Source organism: Gracilinanus agilis, chromosome 4 (genome assembly GCF_016433145.1).
Source record: "Gracilinanus agilis isolate LMUSP501 chromosome 4, AgileGrace, whole genome shotgun sequence".
NCBI classification, from domain to species: domain Eukaryota; kingdom Metazoa; phylum Chordata; class Mammalia; order Didelphimorphia; family Didelphidae; genus Gracilinanus; species Gracilinanus agilis.
This window is the reverse complement of record NC_058133.1, coordinates 151509755-151524395: the sequence shown is the minus strand read 5'-3', so window position 1 is coordinate 151524395 and position 14641 is coordinate 151509755. Positions and strand designations below refer to the sequence as shown.

Genomic DNA, 14641 nt, shown 5'->3' with positions numbered 1-14641 from the left:
ACTCATTGCCCCATTCTGGGCATTTTTACTGACTTTCCTCCATGCCTAATGCATTTTTCCTCTTTATCTCTGCTTTTTAGCTTCCTTCTCTGTTTTGGGAAAACAGATTTCAAAAAATTCCTTTAATTCTTAGCTAATAGACTTCCACCTCTGCCTTCTGAAATCCTTCTGAGCTTGGTTTAGTGGTATCATTGAAACAACATTTGTCTAGGAAATCAGAAAATCTTGGATCTGGTCCTTGTTTTGACACTAATTAGATGTGACCACTACCAAGTCACCTCCCCTTTCTGGTCCTCAATTTTCTCATAGAGCATTTCAGGGAGTTGGGCAAGATGGTACCACCTAGCTCTAGAACTATTTTTTTTTATGAATCTGTTAGAAAGATAGCATGGCTGAATAAATTGAGGGCAACATTTAGAGATAGGAAGCCATAGATTGAAGACTTTTCTGACACATAGTAGCTATGTATATGCAGGAAAATACCTTAACCTCTCAGTGCCCCAGCCAATTCTCAAACATTGTCAGTGGTCTCTCTTATTTGTATTAATGATATGGATGAATATAAGCTTATCAAATTTGTGAATAATAAAGTCTGGGAGGAATAGGTAATTTATCAGTTGTAGAATCAAGATAAATTTTTTTAAAAATAGATTTTTATTGTTCTCTTTTATGTCACCTAAATTTCTCCTTGTATCTCTCTCCATTCCAAAAAAGTTCCCTTTTACCAAAGATTTTTTAAATTAAAAGAATAAAAAATTAGTAGAACAAATCAATATATAGAAAAATCTGATAATATATGCAATTTGTTTAAAATTTAAAAATTATTTTAATTAGCAAAAAATCAAATTTCTTTCCCTTCCTAGGGAGTTATTTTCTCAGATTCCCCCACCTTGGATGGGGGGAGAAATTGGATTTTTATTTTCATTTAGCACTCACTGAAATTTAACATTTCCTTTAATCATGAATGTAGGCAACAAACTCTTATTAGGTTTTACCAGACTGGCACAAAAAATGTTAAGCATCCCTGCTCTAAGGGAAATGAGAAGGTCATAATAAAAAACTTTGTCCCAGGAGTGGATAGCTGAATTTGGGGGTATTACTCTCTTCATTGTTCCATTTTCTTTTATAGTCCATTTTGCTTTCATAGTCATATTCTCTTATCCCAGAAAGACAATAACAGCTAATAAATAACAGTTAACTTTTATGTAGAGCTCTAAAACTTTCAAAGCACTTTTCTTATCTCAGTTGATCCTTTCAACAAACTTTTGAGACAGATATTATTATTATCCCCATTTTATAGAAGAGGAAACTAAAGGTGAAGGAGTTTAGGTAATTTGCCAAGGGTTGGTTACATAGCTAGTATCATATTTTATTTACTACACTGTTCTCTGCCTCCTATAAGATAAGTGGCATTTCTGCAGTTGTTTTCCAGTCAATGTGCAAAAAGAGTTTACAACCTTTGGGTCTCATCTTAGTTGAATGACAGTACAGTAAGTTAAAGAAGTTAAGGAATCCATAACCACCAAAGACTGCATTGCTCTGTGAGGTTACCCCTTCCAACTCACTTTCAGTTGTACCATTCTTCATGCTTCCACTAAAGAATGATATTGGTGGGGCAGCTACATGACTCTGGATTGAGAGCCAGGCCTAGAGGTGAGAGGTCTTGGATTCAGATCTGGCCTCTAACACTTCCTACCTCTGTGAACTTGGGCAAGTCATTTGCCAGTACATAGTACATAGTATTGATTCTAAGATGGAAGGTAAGGGTTTTCTAAAAAAATAAAAAAACTTACATTGACTAATCTAGATAGGTATCAGGAACTTGCCGCCCCCAGAGACTATCCGTAAACAATCTTGAAGTTATCATTATCATAGTATGGAAGTATCCATTCATGTTTTCCCAAGTCCACATCTGTTATAGTTCATCTCCTGATCTCTACTGCACCAGGGTCCAAGTTATTGATATGAAAATTCAGTTATGATTATTATAAAATCTTGTACTTTATTTAAAAAAATTACAGAATAAGATGAAAGAAACCTACCAGAAGAACAGAGTTTATACATGGGAAAAATTAAGAGTTTGAGTTAATTAAAATAGTATGAGATATTATAAAAAACAATACAATCATAGATTAAGTGACAAAAAGATGCTTAGTGTATATCAAAGAAAGTTATAGAACTTCTGAACTCTTTATCATCAAAACTACATATAGAATGTGGTTTCTAATTCTCATCACTATATTTTAAAGGGGAAAAGTAAGGCAAATGATTAGGATAGTGAAGAGGCTTAAAACCTTATTTGAAGAATACTTGGGGGAAAAGCATTGGAAATATTTAGCCTGGAAAAGTGATGACTATGGCAAGATCAGATAGCAATATCTATATATCTATATTTTTGTTATCAATTTATCTGTTTATCTACCTACCTACCTATCTTTCTAGCAACAAATCTACCTCTTTTAGGCTGTTGTGTGTGTTTAAATTTCATAATATGCTGTATCCCTTTTTTTTGTCACCCCCAAGACAACCTTGGATTTTAGTAGGAAAAAAAGTTTAATCTTAAGATTGAAGCTACAATTTGCTTCTTCCCCCACCTTCTTGCTGAAAAAGAATGGAGGCAAAAAAGCTTTTTGTTTATCTGTAAGCAAGTCTCTTTAAGATAGAGGGGTAGAGAAAACTGGACATGGAAACACTGTGCAGCCATTCCAAAGGTGACTCCCTGGTGTTCAAAAGATTCACCTCTTGTTCAGAGTGAGGAGACCTCCAATCAGAGAGGCTTGAGAAAAGCATAAACTGGAGTACCCGGAGGAAATGGGGGCTTTTTTTCCTGGGAATCCAGAGTGAGGAGTTGTGTGGTCCTGGCTCTTGGAAGGGAAGGTGGCTGGCTACATTTGGCTAGTGCCTTCACTTTCTCTGGCCTTTTAAAAATTTAATAAATTATTATGAGTTAAGATAGTCTCCAGAAAATTGTAATCATAACATGTGGGAAAAGGATTATATTTATTCTGTGTAGTTGTCAAAGAAAAAACTATGATTAGCTGTTAAGAGTTATGGGGATGTATATTTTAGTTCATTTTAAAAAAGAACTTTCCAATAGAGTTCACAAATGAGAAATTCCTTGTAAATACCTAGTGACTAGAAATGTTCAGTCAGAGTCTTGATAACCACCCATAACAGTATTCTTGAAAGAATTCTATTTTATGTTTGCCAGCAGTCAGTCAGTTAACAAATATCGATTAAACATTTACTATCTGTCAGGTAAATGCTAAAAGCTAGATTGGGATTGATCAGAAACAGTAGAACTGACAGAACCACAAGGTCAATTTGGGCAATTATAGGCAGAAATCCAGGTAGGCAGACAATCGGTCTGATAAACATTAAGTAGAGAAGCCTTGTAACATGTCTCAGAGTAATCCGTCACCTGGCAGGAGGTGGAAATTTGTGTAAAAAATTCAGTCATATTTAGACTTATTGGTGGGTATCCAAAACTTGAGCATGGGGGCTGGACTTTAGAAGCAAGATTCCAAGTCATTGAATGGACAAAGCAGAACTTCAGCCAGGAAGAACTGTGGCCTAGGTGGTAGACTGAGGTGGGGATGAGGCAAGACCTTAGTTATTAGAACTGGGAAGCAAGATGGGAAACCAATTATAACTAATCTGTAGGTGCAGACTCAACAGAAAATACAATAAGGACTGTAATTAATGATAAATGGCCTCTGAGAAATAATTTGATCCTATCCTGTTTGGGTATATCTCTGCCCATCTTAGAGTAATATTATCCTTATGTTAATTTTCAATCAATATTATTCAGTTTAACTTGATTCCATAGAGGTAGCAATTATTTCTTGATTTTTTAAATTTTCAAACATTGATATACATTTTATCAATTAAGGAGAATCAACTAATTCTAATGCATAATGTAATTAGGAATAATTGTTTAGGTTAAATAACTGAGTAGATTTTCTTTATGTTAGACTGTAGAACTTGTTAGGATATGTCTCTGCCCTATCACAGCTAAAGAATCTCCACTTTAGGCCTATTCGTCTCCATCCTAGTTTCAATCATCTAAATTCTTCATGACAAAGGATGCCATAAAGTTCAGTGGAAAATTTCTGGTTATTTTAGGACTCTGTTGGTCCTTATGGCCCTTTCCCTGATTGGCCAACATTAGGCAAAACCTGACCTTCTCAACTCTTTTGACAAGCTCCTTTCAGTTTATGTCTTTACCCTCTGGACCCTACCTTATTACTAGAAATACAAGCTGGTAGCAGTCATTCTTATTTCTGCCTGATTTTTGATCCACCAGTGAGAATGTATATTTTGTATTGTATCCATCTAATCTTGTGCTTACAGACTGGTTGAGGCAAGATGGGGTCTGTGGGGAAGGTCTGGGATCCTGTTTGTTAAAGGGGGCCCAGTCCCTTTAATAAATAGTTATTAGCTTGGACCTATGTCAGTTGTTTTGTTGCAGATTTGACACATTTTTGGTGTTACAGATCTAAGCTGAAAGGTAAGAGAGAAAGAGAGAAAGTCAGGGATGTATTTATAAATTATTGGGTGGGAATTTGGATCATGTTACTCAAGTCTCTTCCAGTTCTAAGATTATGAAAGTTCCATATAAAAGCGTTCAATATAAAATAAAAAATGGTGGGGAAATAGCAATATTGTCATTCATAACAAAGTAGACATACTAATTTTAATTCATGTAACAACTTCATTTATTTAGCAATCTATTAAACATGTACTCTAGATTGTCATCTGACTCTTCCCTATGTCCATGCTTTTGCATAGCTTGCATCTACATTTTCATGTCACCAGGGTTCCTGCTGTTAACAGAAATGATTGCCAAATCTAAAATGATAAGATTTAATTAGGATTAATTTAAAGCAAATTAATGTGCCTCTCAATTCTGATTTAGATACAAAGATACATTGCAGTTTAGAGAAGATACTAAGATAAATAAAACAAATTTTTGCCTTAGAGGACAGTATACTAAATTTGAATATGATGTCTGTACATAGACAGTCATTGATTTAGCACTAGAAGGAATCTTAGAGATCTTCTAGTCAAACCCCTGACATTCTGGTTATTAGCAAGCTCAAGTGAAGAAAGGCAAAGAAACTTCCCTACCAGTTAAGGGTATTATGTAGTAATATCAATATTCAAAACCCTTCCCTACTGACATCAATTCATTCTTTTTTTTTTAATTATATTTAATTAATCAATTTAGAGTATTTTTCCATGGTTACAAGATTAATATTCTTTCCCTCCCCTCCCTCTACACCCTTCCCATAGCCAACATGCAATTCTACTGGGTTTTACATGTCTGTCATCAATTCTTAGAGTGATGACTTCAGATAGTTATATATTGAGAAGCTTCTTTGTCTTCTGACTCTAAATTCTATGTTCTTTCTATTGTACTTTGGTTTTGTAAAGAATTCAAAGTAAAAGTTGTGACTTTGGTTTGTTTGGCTTACCAGTGACTTTAAAAAGTGTCCCTTATTAAGTAGTGTTACCCTAAAACCTCAGGTTGCTGGAATCCAGTTTATATTAGAATCTTGTCCTATCCACTCATGTAACTCATTTCTTTTTTTTTTTTAAACCCTTACCTTCCACCTTAGAATCAATACTGTGTATTTGTGCTAAGGCAGAAGAGCAGTAAGGGCTAGGCAATGGAGGATAAGTGATTTGCCCAGGGTCACAAAGCTGGGAAGTATCTAAAGTCAGATTTGAACCCAGGACCTCTCATCTCTGGGCCTGGCTCTCAGTTCATTGAACCACCCAGCTGCCCCTCACATAGCTCATTTTCAAAAATAATTAACATTTCTTTAAAATTCTTGTGAGTTGTTTGGTTTAACTTGTTTTTTTTCACTATAGGTGATACTCACAACCAAGGCTTCATTCAGCTCTTTCTGGCAAGAGTTAAATAATTCTTTTCCTTTGGTTTATTATCTCTCTGAGAAGATAATATTATATATCCCTTTTCTTCCCCTCTGATTATGACTAGTCTGAGTGAACTCTCTCAAAATGCTTAAAACAAATTCAGACATTTAAATAGAGCCATATTAAATAAAAACTATGGTATATGAACAAGTTACATAGGGTTTTGTCATACTTGTCAAATCTAGAAAAGACTAGAATGATAGGAAGCATTTTCTTTGTTTTAAATTAGTATGGAGTACAGATTTTAAAAATTTGACTTTAAACATTTTGATTAAATTTTTATTCACATGGATTTTTTTCCTCCTAGATTATTAAATATTTTGGATACTAGTTTTATGACCATGAGTGATTCTGTGCCTTCCAATGTAATTGGCCGAAGAATTGATGTTAATGGAGAACTTGCAACAGTGCGCTATTTTGGCAGTGTTCCTCCCATTGCAGGTAGATAAAATTCATTATTATTTTTTCCTTTGTGTTGTGTTTCAGTGAAGCTTTGTCATACTAGTAGAAGTAAATTGTAAACCTTTTATGACACTGCTTCCAATTTTATAGGCTTTTACTATGTGGATTTGTTCTGTTTAAAGGATATGATTTGACTTGTTCTTTGAATCTAATTAGCCATCTTATAATGCAGTTGTGCTATATCTAATGTGGTTTTGTTGACAGTGGCTATATTATTTCTAGAATCTATTAAAAATGAATGCCATTTAAATAAGGTTTAACTTTATTTTGATGTGTAATGGTAATTACTTTTAGTCAATTTTAATATCTAAGGATTTTAAAAAAGATTTTTAAAGTGTTTAATTTAAAAATTGTTATTCCCATTGTTAAGAAAACCTGATGCACAAAAATCTGAAGTTATAAAATAGCTAAATTAGAATGTATTTATTTCAGAAACATTCTTCAGTTTCAAAATAATTTGTTCTTTAGCTCCTTTCATAGAGATTTCTTCCTAGTGTCCTCAGAATAAACAAAAAAAGTTGATTTTCTGGCTATCTCAGAAACACATGTCATGATGTAGTACTCCCTCTGGGACTACTTCCCTAACCCCCACTTATTTAGTAGTTTGGGTCCATAGAGGGTGGCTGATTACTTTTCTCTTTATTGTTCTAGAGCAGTGATGGCAAACCTATGACATGCGTATCAGTCATGTCATAGCCATTTTCAATGACATGTGGCTGCATGTGGCTGCATACAGAGAAGTATGGGGTTGCAAGCTGAGGATGAAACATTTCCTCTAGTGTAGTGTAGACACTCTGGGCACTATAGATGACAATTCTACCTATGTTAATTGTGATACAGAGAGCAGGGCTTAACAGTTTGCAGGCTTTTGCTGGGTGCTTATGTCAGTTTCAGTTGGACTTGGGAACTTGTGGAGGGAACCAGGGCCAGCCGAGCTCCTTCTGGAGATTGAAACCTTAGCCTATTTTTCCAGTTTTTTGAGATTTGTTAATTTAGATAAAACCTTTGAATCTCCATACTCTACCTCATTTCCTACCTTCATTTCCCTTACCTAAATGTCTGTGAGGAGTGAATACGGAGAGTGAATCAGAGAGTTAGTTCAAATCTGTGAGAGTTTAGCCCTACCCTTGCAGTAGTTTATCCAGAGAGGTTTTGTATCCATCATCCTAATCCCTTTTGATTTCAAAATCACCTTGAGAGCTGAGTAAAGGCAGAACCTTTCTCAGACTCCATTCCTGCTTCCCTTCCCCTGCCTGAGGTTTCTCTAAGCAGCTGTTAGGGCTTCCTTGATCCTTTTACCCTGACAATCTAACCTGAGAAGACAATAAACTCCTTTGTGTTTAAAATAGACCTTTTGGTTACTTTATTAGTTAATTAGTAAGAAAGGGAAGAAGAGGAATAGAATCAAAATACTCTGGGTTTGAGGGAAGCCGGGTATCCATCTTGAAGGAAGTATAACTTCAAAACAAGTCCCTTCCTGTGATATTAACTAAAGCCTGTAGTTAATTTCAATCAGTCTGTTTCCCTTCAGAGTTTGTCTTTACCCTAAGTCCTAGTCTGCATTCCCTATTGCTGTTTGCCTGTTTAGATTAGTTCATCCTCTCCCTGGCAATCCTTGTTACCTCAGTGTTATACTCCCTGAACTCAGACATTCCCTTATTTCTCCTACCACCTCAACTGCCATCCTTCATCTTTGAACCTTCCTTATCCACTATATTGCCTTAACTTCCCTACTACCTAGTCTATTCACTTGATTACCTCTAGCCTTGGATCCCTTGCCTTATCTTATTCCCTGATCCTACCTGTTATTACGCCTAGCTTCAGCCTCATATTATATCCTGCATCTCCCTATTATATCCTACCTCATCCTCATATTACCTCCCTTCCAAATCCCCTATAACATAATTTACCTATTTTGATTTATTAAATACAGTTATATACTACAATTATACATTTTTTGTTATTTAAACTATAAATATCGTGAAATTATGTTTTTTTTTTCTCGAAGTGATATACCACCCAAGTTATGCTCGGTTTTTTTGGGCAAATTTTGACACACCAAGCTCAAAAGATTGCCCATCTTCAAATCTGGCCTCAGACACTTCCTAACTGTGTGACCCTGGGCAAATCACTTAACCCCCATTGCCTAGCCCTTACACTCTTCTGCCCTGGAGCCAATACACAGTATTGACTCCAAGACGGAAGGTAAGGATTAAAAATAAAATAAAATAAAAAAAAGGTTGCCCAACACTGTTCTAGAGGCAATCCTGAGGTGCTGTGTCTTTGAACACTGTAACACCTCACTGGTATGCTCCCTTTTATTAATCAACCATTTGAACTCTATTCTCTTTTAGAAAAGGGGTTTACTAAAAATATTTAACAAGAAGAGTTAGTATAAAACATTCCTCTGAAACCAGGGTTGCATTCTCCCTTTGCCCATACACAAGGTTCTTGGGGAGAGTGAGCTCATACTTCAAATACAGAGGTAGTAAGGCAAATGTCTAGAGAATATGTGTGATAAAGGGGGGTCTCCCAACTTTTGGTTCAGAATGTTCTCATAAAATTTCATTTAAGTATAGCTCTTTATTGGGTTTTGAGAAACTGTACATTTCTGGAGTCTATAGCCAGCCCTTCTCTCTTCAAGGGTAATTTTCCCTGAAGTCCACTACTGTCTTTAGGTGACTATTTTTCCATATTTGTCTACAAGTTCTTTCAGAGGGCTACTCTTATGGCCACAGCTACTAAGCGGACACTGCTACTGATTCTTGCTACCATTGGGATAGCTGACAGTACTTCTTCTTGGTCTCTGGATCTGAACTCTCCCCTTTTGGAATTCTCATTCACCTAAGATCAAGAAGAAATAAACACAAAAGAAATTCATGTGCTTACAACCACCTTTCCTACTTCTCTTTAGTCAAAGAAGTCCTATCTCACTTATAACCCAAAATGGAAAAAGACTAAAAAATGATGAGAAACTTTTGTATACATGCTCAGTTCTGGTTCAGCTCCTCCTGAGTCACTGTTTTTTGTTTTTTTTTTCCCCTTTCCACAGACAATTAGAAGATTTTGGCCATCCTACAATATGAGGTTCTCAGTAATACATGGCTAGAAACTAGCTTCCAAAGTTTCACATATTGGCTTGGATCTTGGCTATGAATATCTGTGCATGCATGCATTTTTTCCAGTAAGAGAAAATATAGGGAATCTCCCTATTAAAAAAAAGGCATATTTGCAATAGGTTTTCCCATCTCAATCACCTCTTCTCTTGGATTTGAAATTAAGGCCTCGCTTTTGTTTAGATTAGTTTTCCCACAGGCTGTACTAGAACCTGAAACATGATTGATTTTATTGCTTGAAAAAATTTAAAGTAGGACTAGGCTAAATCCAACCTAGTTCAAAGTTGCCTGGTTCCAAAAACCTTGAAATGGCCATAACTTAAAAACTGTAGTAACAATATCTCTTCCATCCCAGTTTAGGATAATTTATTGGTTCTGTTTTCTAACTTGAGGTGACAGTTCAGTATAAACCAGTGTGATATGAGCTGCTATATCCAAGATTAGGAAAGGTGGTAGAATTGCAAATACCCTCTCTCCTTCTTCTTGCTCATTGTTAATCTAAAGGCCAGCAGATCAAAAAACAGAGGAAGTTGACTGCAAAGTAAAAGTTTCTTTTTGTTTTCTTGAGTGAACAAGGGATGGGCAATCTGCCCTACAGAGTGTGAGGTGATATTTGAATGCTGGAGATGCATGTACTGCTTGCTGGACATGGAGAAACTTCTGCTTCTACCTATTAACTTTTTTTTTTTTCTTCACCATGAGGTGCTCTGTGATGTCTTAGTTTCTCTAACCCCACTAGCACATCAAGTAGTTTTTACAGTCTTTGTATTGAATGATGATAATTACTCATGTTTAGTTTGATTTTATAAAAGAAACAAAACTAGAATCCTTTTAACAGACTTTTGTGTCCCATGGTGTATTTTCAGATGTTTAAGTTAAGTGTATTGTGGTTTTGGTTAGTACAGGAATGGCTGAGATGATCTTGCCTTCCCAAAAGATATTTCTCATTTAATCTTTTTTTCTTAAGGACTCTGGCTGGGAGTAGAATGGGACAACCCTCAAAGAGGAAAGCATGACGGTAGCCATGAGGGGACTGTATATTTTAAATGCAGGTAATTTTTTGTTTTATATAAGTATATTTATCTAGAAGTATAGCATAAAAAAGAAAAAAGAAAAAGAAGCATTTTGATGTTCATAAGGTAAAATGTGTTATTTTACATATAAAAATATACTGTTTTTTTTATTGGTCATTTTCCTGTTGGAATAACCTGCTGCTATTTGTTTGTATTTGAAAGAAGAGGTAAGAAAATGAAATGAAAACCAGCAGATACAGAATAATTGTGAATCTTTTTATACTTAAACAAGTATCATTCCTAAGAATATCTGTTTTGGTTCTTTTCTTGATGAGTTCTAAATATGTTATTTCAGTCACCAGGGGCTTTACCAAATGAAGTTACCTTTTAAAAAATTGTTATCTCTAAGCTGCTTGCATTAATTTGGTTTGTATTATCTCATTATCCTGAAATACTCTTCTTGCCTTTTTTTGTAGTTGTGTTTAAATGTTAATTTTTCTCATGAGGTAATATGGAAGACCAGAAAAGAGAAATAATTTTGACTATTAAGGAGTTCATTTTTTAATGATTTATTTTTAATCATTGTCATGTCCCAATACTGTCTCACCAAAGAAATGGTGACTAATCTCACCATTTCTTAAGAAAGAAACTCAGTTAAGTAAAACAAATTGACACACTGTTTATGCAGCATATGCCTCATTCTGTGCAGAGATCATCACTTCTCAGCCACAAGGAGAGAGGTGTGCCCCATTATCAGTTGTCTGACTTGAAGATTCACTGCATTGGTCTCAACTTAAGGTCTTTTTGTGTGACTTTCCTTTAAGCTACTGTATTTACTTAGTTCTCCTTATTTGATTCATAATCTAGTCATACTAATCTTTATACATTTCTTTGAATTCCTCATATTCATTATTTTTTGGTATATTATTATTCAGTTTCACTCATGAACCACAGTTTATTCAGTCATCCCCCAGTCATGGGGCACCTACCTTATTTCCAATCTTCTTCCAGTACGAAATATTTTGCTGTACAGTGATCCCTCACCTATCATGGGAGTTGCATTCCAGAGACCCACACAATAGATGAAAATCCACGAAGTAGAAGCATTTTATTTATTTTATTATTTATATGTATTTTAAGGCTTCATACACCCCTCCCACTCTCCTATAAACCTTTTCCACATTCTTATTAACCTACAGTCACTGGGCCAATCAGCTCCCAGGATACAGAACACAGGGCTGTGGTTGGTTGCTTTTCATTCCATCAGCCAGTAGTGTTCCTCGATAAGTATAACTCTGCAATACAGAATTAGATATATTAAAAAAAAAACACAGTGAAGCCATGATAAGTGAACTACAATATAGTAAGGGACAACTGTATATGAAAACTTTCCTTCTGTCTTTTCCTTGGAGTTATTTAGTAGTTTTTCTATATAACACTCTCAGCAAGAGATGCACCACCTTTCTTTTTTTATACTTTTATTTTCAATAACTTCTTGAAAAAAAAATAACTCTTATTCTTACAAATTTGAATCAGTTTCCTGTCTTAGAAATGAGACCTTTATCAGAAAAACTTGTTGCAAAGATTTTTTCCCCTATATTTCTTACTTTTCTAATTTTACCTACATTTGTGTGTGTGTGCATGCAAACTCTTTAATTTTATGTAATCAAAATTATTCATTTTACCTCCTGTGAACTTTTCCCTTATCTATAGATCCAACAGGTAATTTCTTCAGTGCTTCACTAATTTATGATATCTCCTTTTATGTCTAGTATTGTCACGATTAAAAATGATAAAGACTGGGATTATAAGAGAAATTAATATTTTAATTGCTATGGTCATGTTGGTAAAATATATATGATTGAGCCTGACTATCTTTAAAATTACTGCCCATCTGTATCTCCACCCATCTTCCTAGTCTCCCACGCCAGAGAGCCCACTCAGGTAACAAAGAGGCCGTCTCCAGGCCGCCCTCCGAATTGAAGCTGCCCTATACGTTTGAGGACATCAGAGACGTCCCCACCACCAAAAACCGGAAACCCATTGGATCACGGGGAATGTAGTCTCAAAGTCCCCACGTGTCCACAGGAAGTTTGTAAGATACTTTTAAATGGCACCTCCCTGAATTCCAAACACACAGTATATGCACCTGTTTACAGCTTCTCTTAGTATTTAGTGTGAGATGCTGGTGTATACCTAGGTTCTACCCCAGATTACTTTCAACTTTTTCCCCATAGTTTTTGTTGAATGGTGTGTTTTTGTCCCAAGAGTGAGGATCTTTCAGTTTATCAAATAGTAGGGTGTTCTGATTTTATTTATTGTGTACTTAATATGTTCCATTGATCAATCTTTTTATCTCACACCCAGTACCAAATTGTTTGAAGAATGAGGGTGTTTTGGGAGAGAAAGAGATTTGGGCATGTTTGTAGGCAGTAGGTATGGAGTCAGTAAACAAGGGGAGATTAAAAATACTTGATAGAGGGGGCAGCTGGGTAGCTCAGTGGATTGGGAGCCAGGCCTCAGACACTTCCTAGCTGTGTGATCCTGGGCAAGTGTTGTGAATAATTTTGATATAGATGGATATATTTTAAAATATTAATGGTTTATTGTAATCCATATTGTTAATTAAGAAAGCCACATGCCTGCTAAGATCTAATTCAAAATGCCCACTATACCTTCACTGTCACTGCTTCGTAGAAAAGAGAGCATTCCAATCAAATTCTGAGACTATTCCTCTCTCTATGTAATCACACTTCCTGCCCACCTGTATTATGTAAGAAGAATCATGGGAAATGTAGTTTTCAAGTCCTCTAAATGTCCACAGGAAGTTTATACCTGAGACCTCAATATTAAAGCTCAAGGAACCCCAAATTTCCAATATCACACAAGTCACTTAATCCCAGTTGCCTAACCCTTACCACTCTTCTGCCTTGTAACCAATGTTAGAAGGAGATATTAGGTATTTTATATATATATATGTATATATATATATATTTAAAGTGTGGTCGCCAGGAATCAAATATTCAGATTGATTCCATAATTAAATAGTCCCAAGTCAGGATCGGGTTTAAGGTGGTTTATTTACAATTAGGAAGGTAAAAGGTAGGGAAATAGAGAGAGGGAGAGGCTAATCCAGGCCTGCAGAGGCCTGATCGGAGAGAGAGGGTTAAAAGGCTATTTAAACTAGGCTACAAGCCACAAGACCATAGCAATCATAGAGGCTATAAGCCTACTTAATGCAGAGTTTGAAAACGCCAAGGTAGGCCAAGGAAGTCAGCCTAACTTACCCACATGACAATTCAGAGTGGAAGCAGCCTGAGGTCTCAGCAGAGATGCTTCAGCACCAAGTTCAAAGCGGGAACTGCTTCACCAGGAAGTAACCAACATACTTGAAGAGATAGTGTCTCTTGTCACTTCCTGTGGGTCCACCTCTAATTCAAGTGGACAAATGGCAACCTCTACACTGATTTGGACTGCCCAAAGGACATTCCCTTGTTCTTGATTTGTTACTTATTGTCACATGTGGGTAACTCTTCTCCCCTCCCCACTAAGGGAGGTGGGGATGATATCATCTCAATGCCTAGAGTAAGTAGAGTTTTGACTATGAATGGGCTAGAGCTAATTCTATTTACACACCAATATGCAGTATTGAGATGAATTTCTTATTTGTATCTCTAGAATACTTAGGGTATTTGTCAAGTCTCTCTGAGAGAGAAAGAATAAAACACTCCATAACCTAGTATTATAGTCATACCCAGGAACAGTGCTAAGTATATCCATTTTGATATATTCTCTGTGATTATGAGCCAGTTTAAATGCCAAAAAAACTATGCTGTTCCAGCTTTGGAAATGCTATCAAAAATAATTTTGAATGGTTTTCTTATTATGTTTAAATTTAATTATTAGATTGCTAGTAATTCTGGTTTTTTGTCAGTAGATGATGCTACTGGCTAGGGGTTAAAGTCAGGGTGTGAAAATTTACAAGTAAGGATGTGGTCCCTTTAAGAATATCACACCTTTATTAAGTATGTCACACCTATATTTAATGATTTAATTAACTTTTGGGTGGAGGGCAGGTTAGGAAGCCTTTTGTCTGAGGCTAAGTAT

At 35.7% G+C, this 14641-nt stretch overlaps 1 protein-coding gene across 1 annotated transcript in view; it reads left to right on the top strand.

Moving 5' to 3' along the window:
• The window catches only part of TBCE (tubulin folding cofactor E), a 117977-nt gene that overhangs the window by 15492 nt on the left and 87844 nt on the right, over nucleotides 1-14641 (top strand). The window contains exons 3-4 of the mRNA XM_044675902.1: nucleotides 6251-6384; nucleotides 10489-10573. Of these exons, the coding sequence (XP_044531837.1) occupies nucleotides 6279-6384; nucleotides 10489-10573 (191 nt within the window). The 5' untranslated portion in view covers nucleotides 6251-6278. The remainder of the gene's footprint in view (nucleotides 1-6250; nucleotides 6385-10488; nucleotides 10574-14641) is intronic.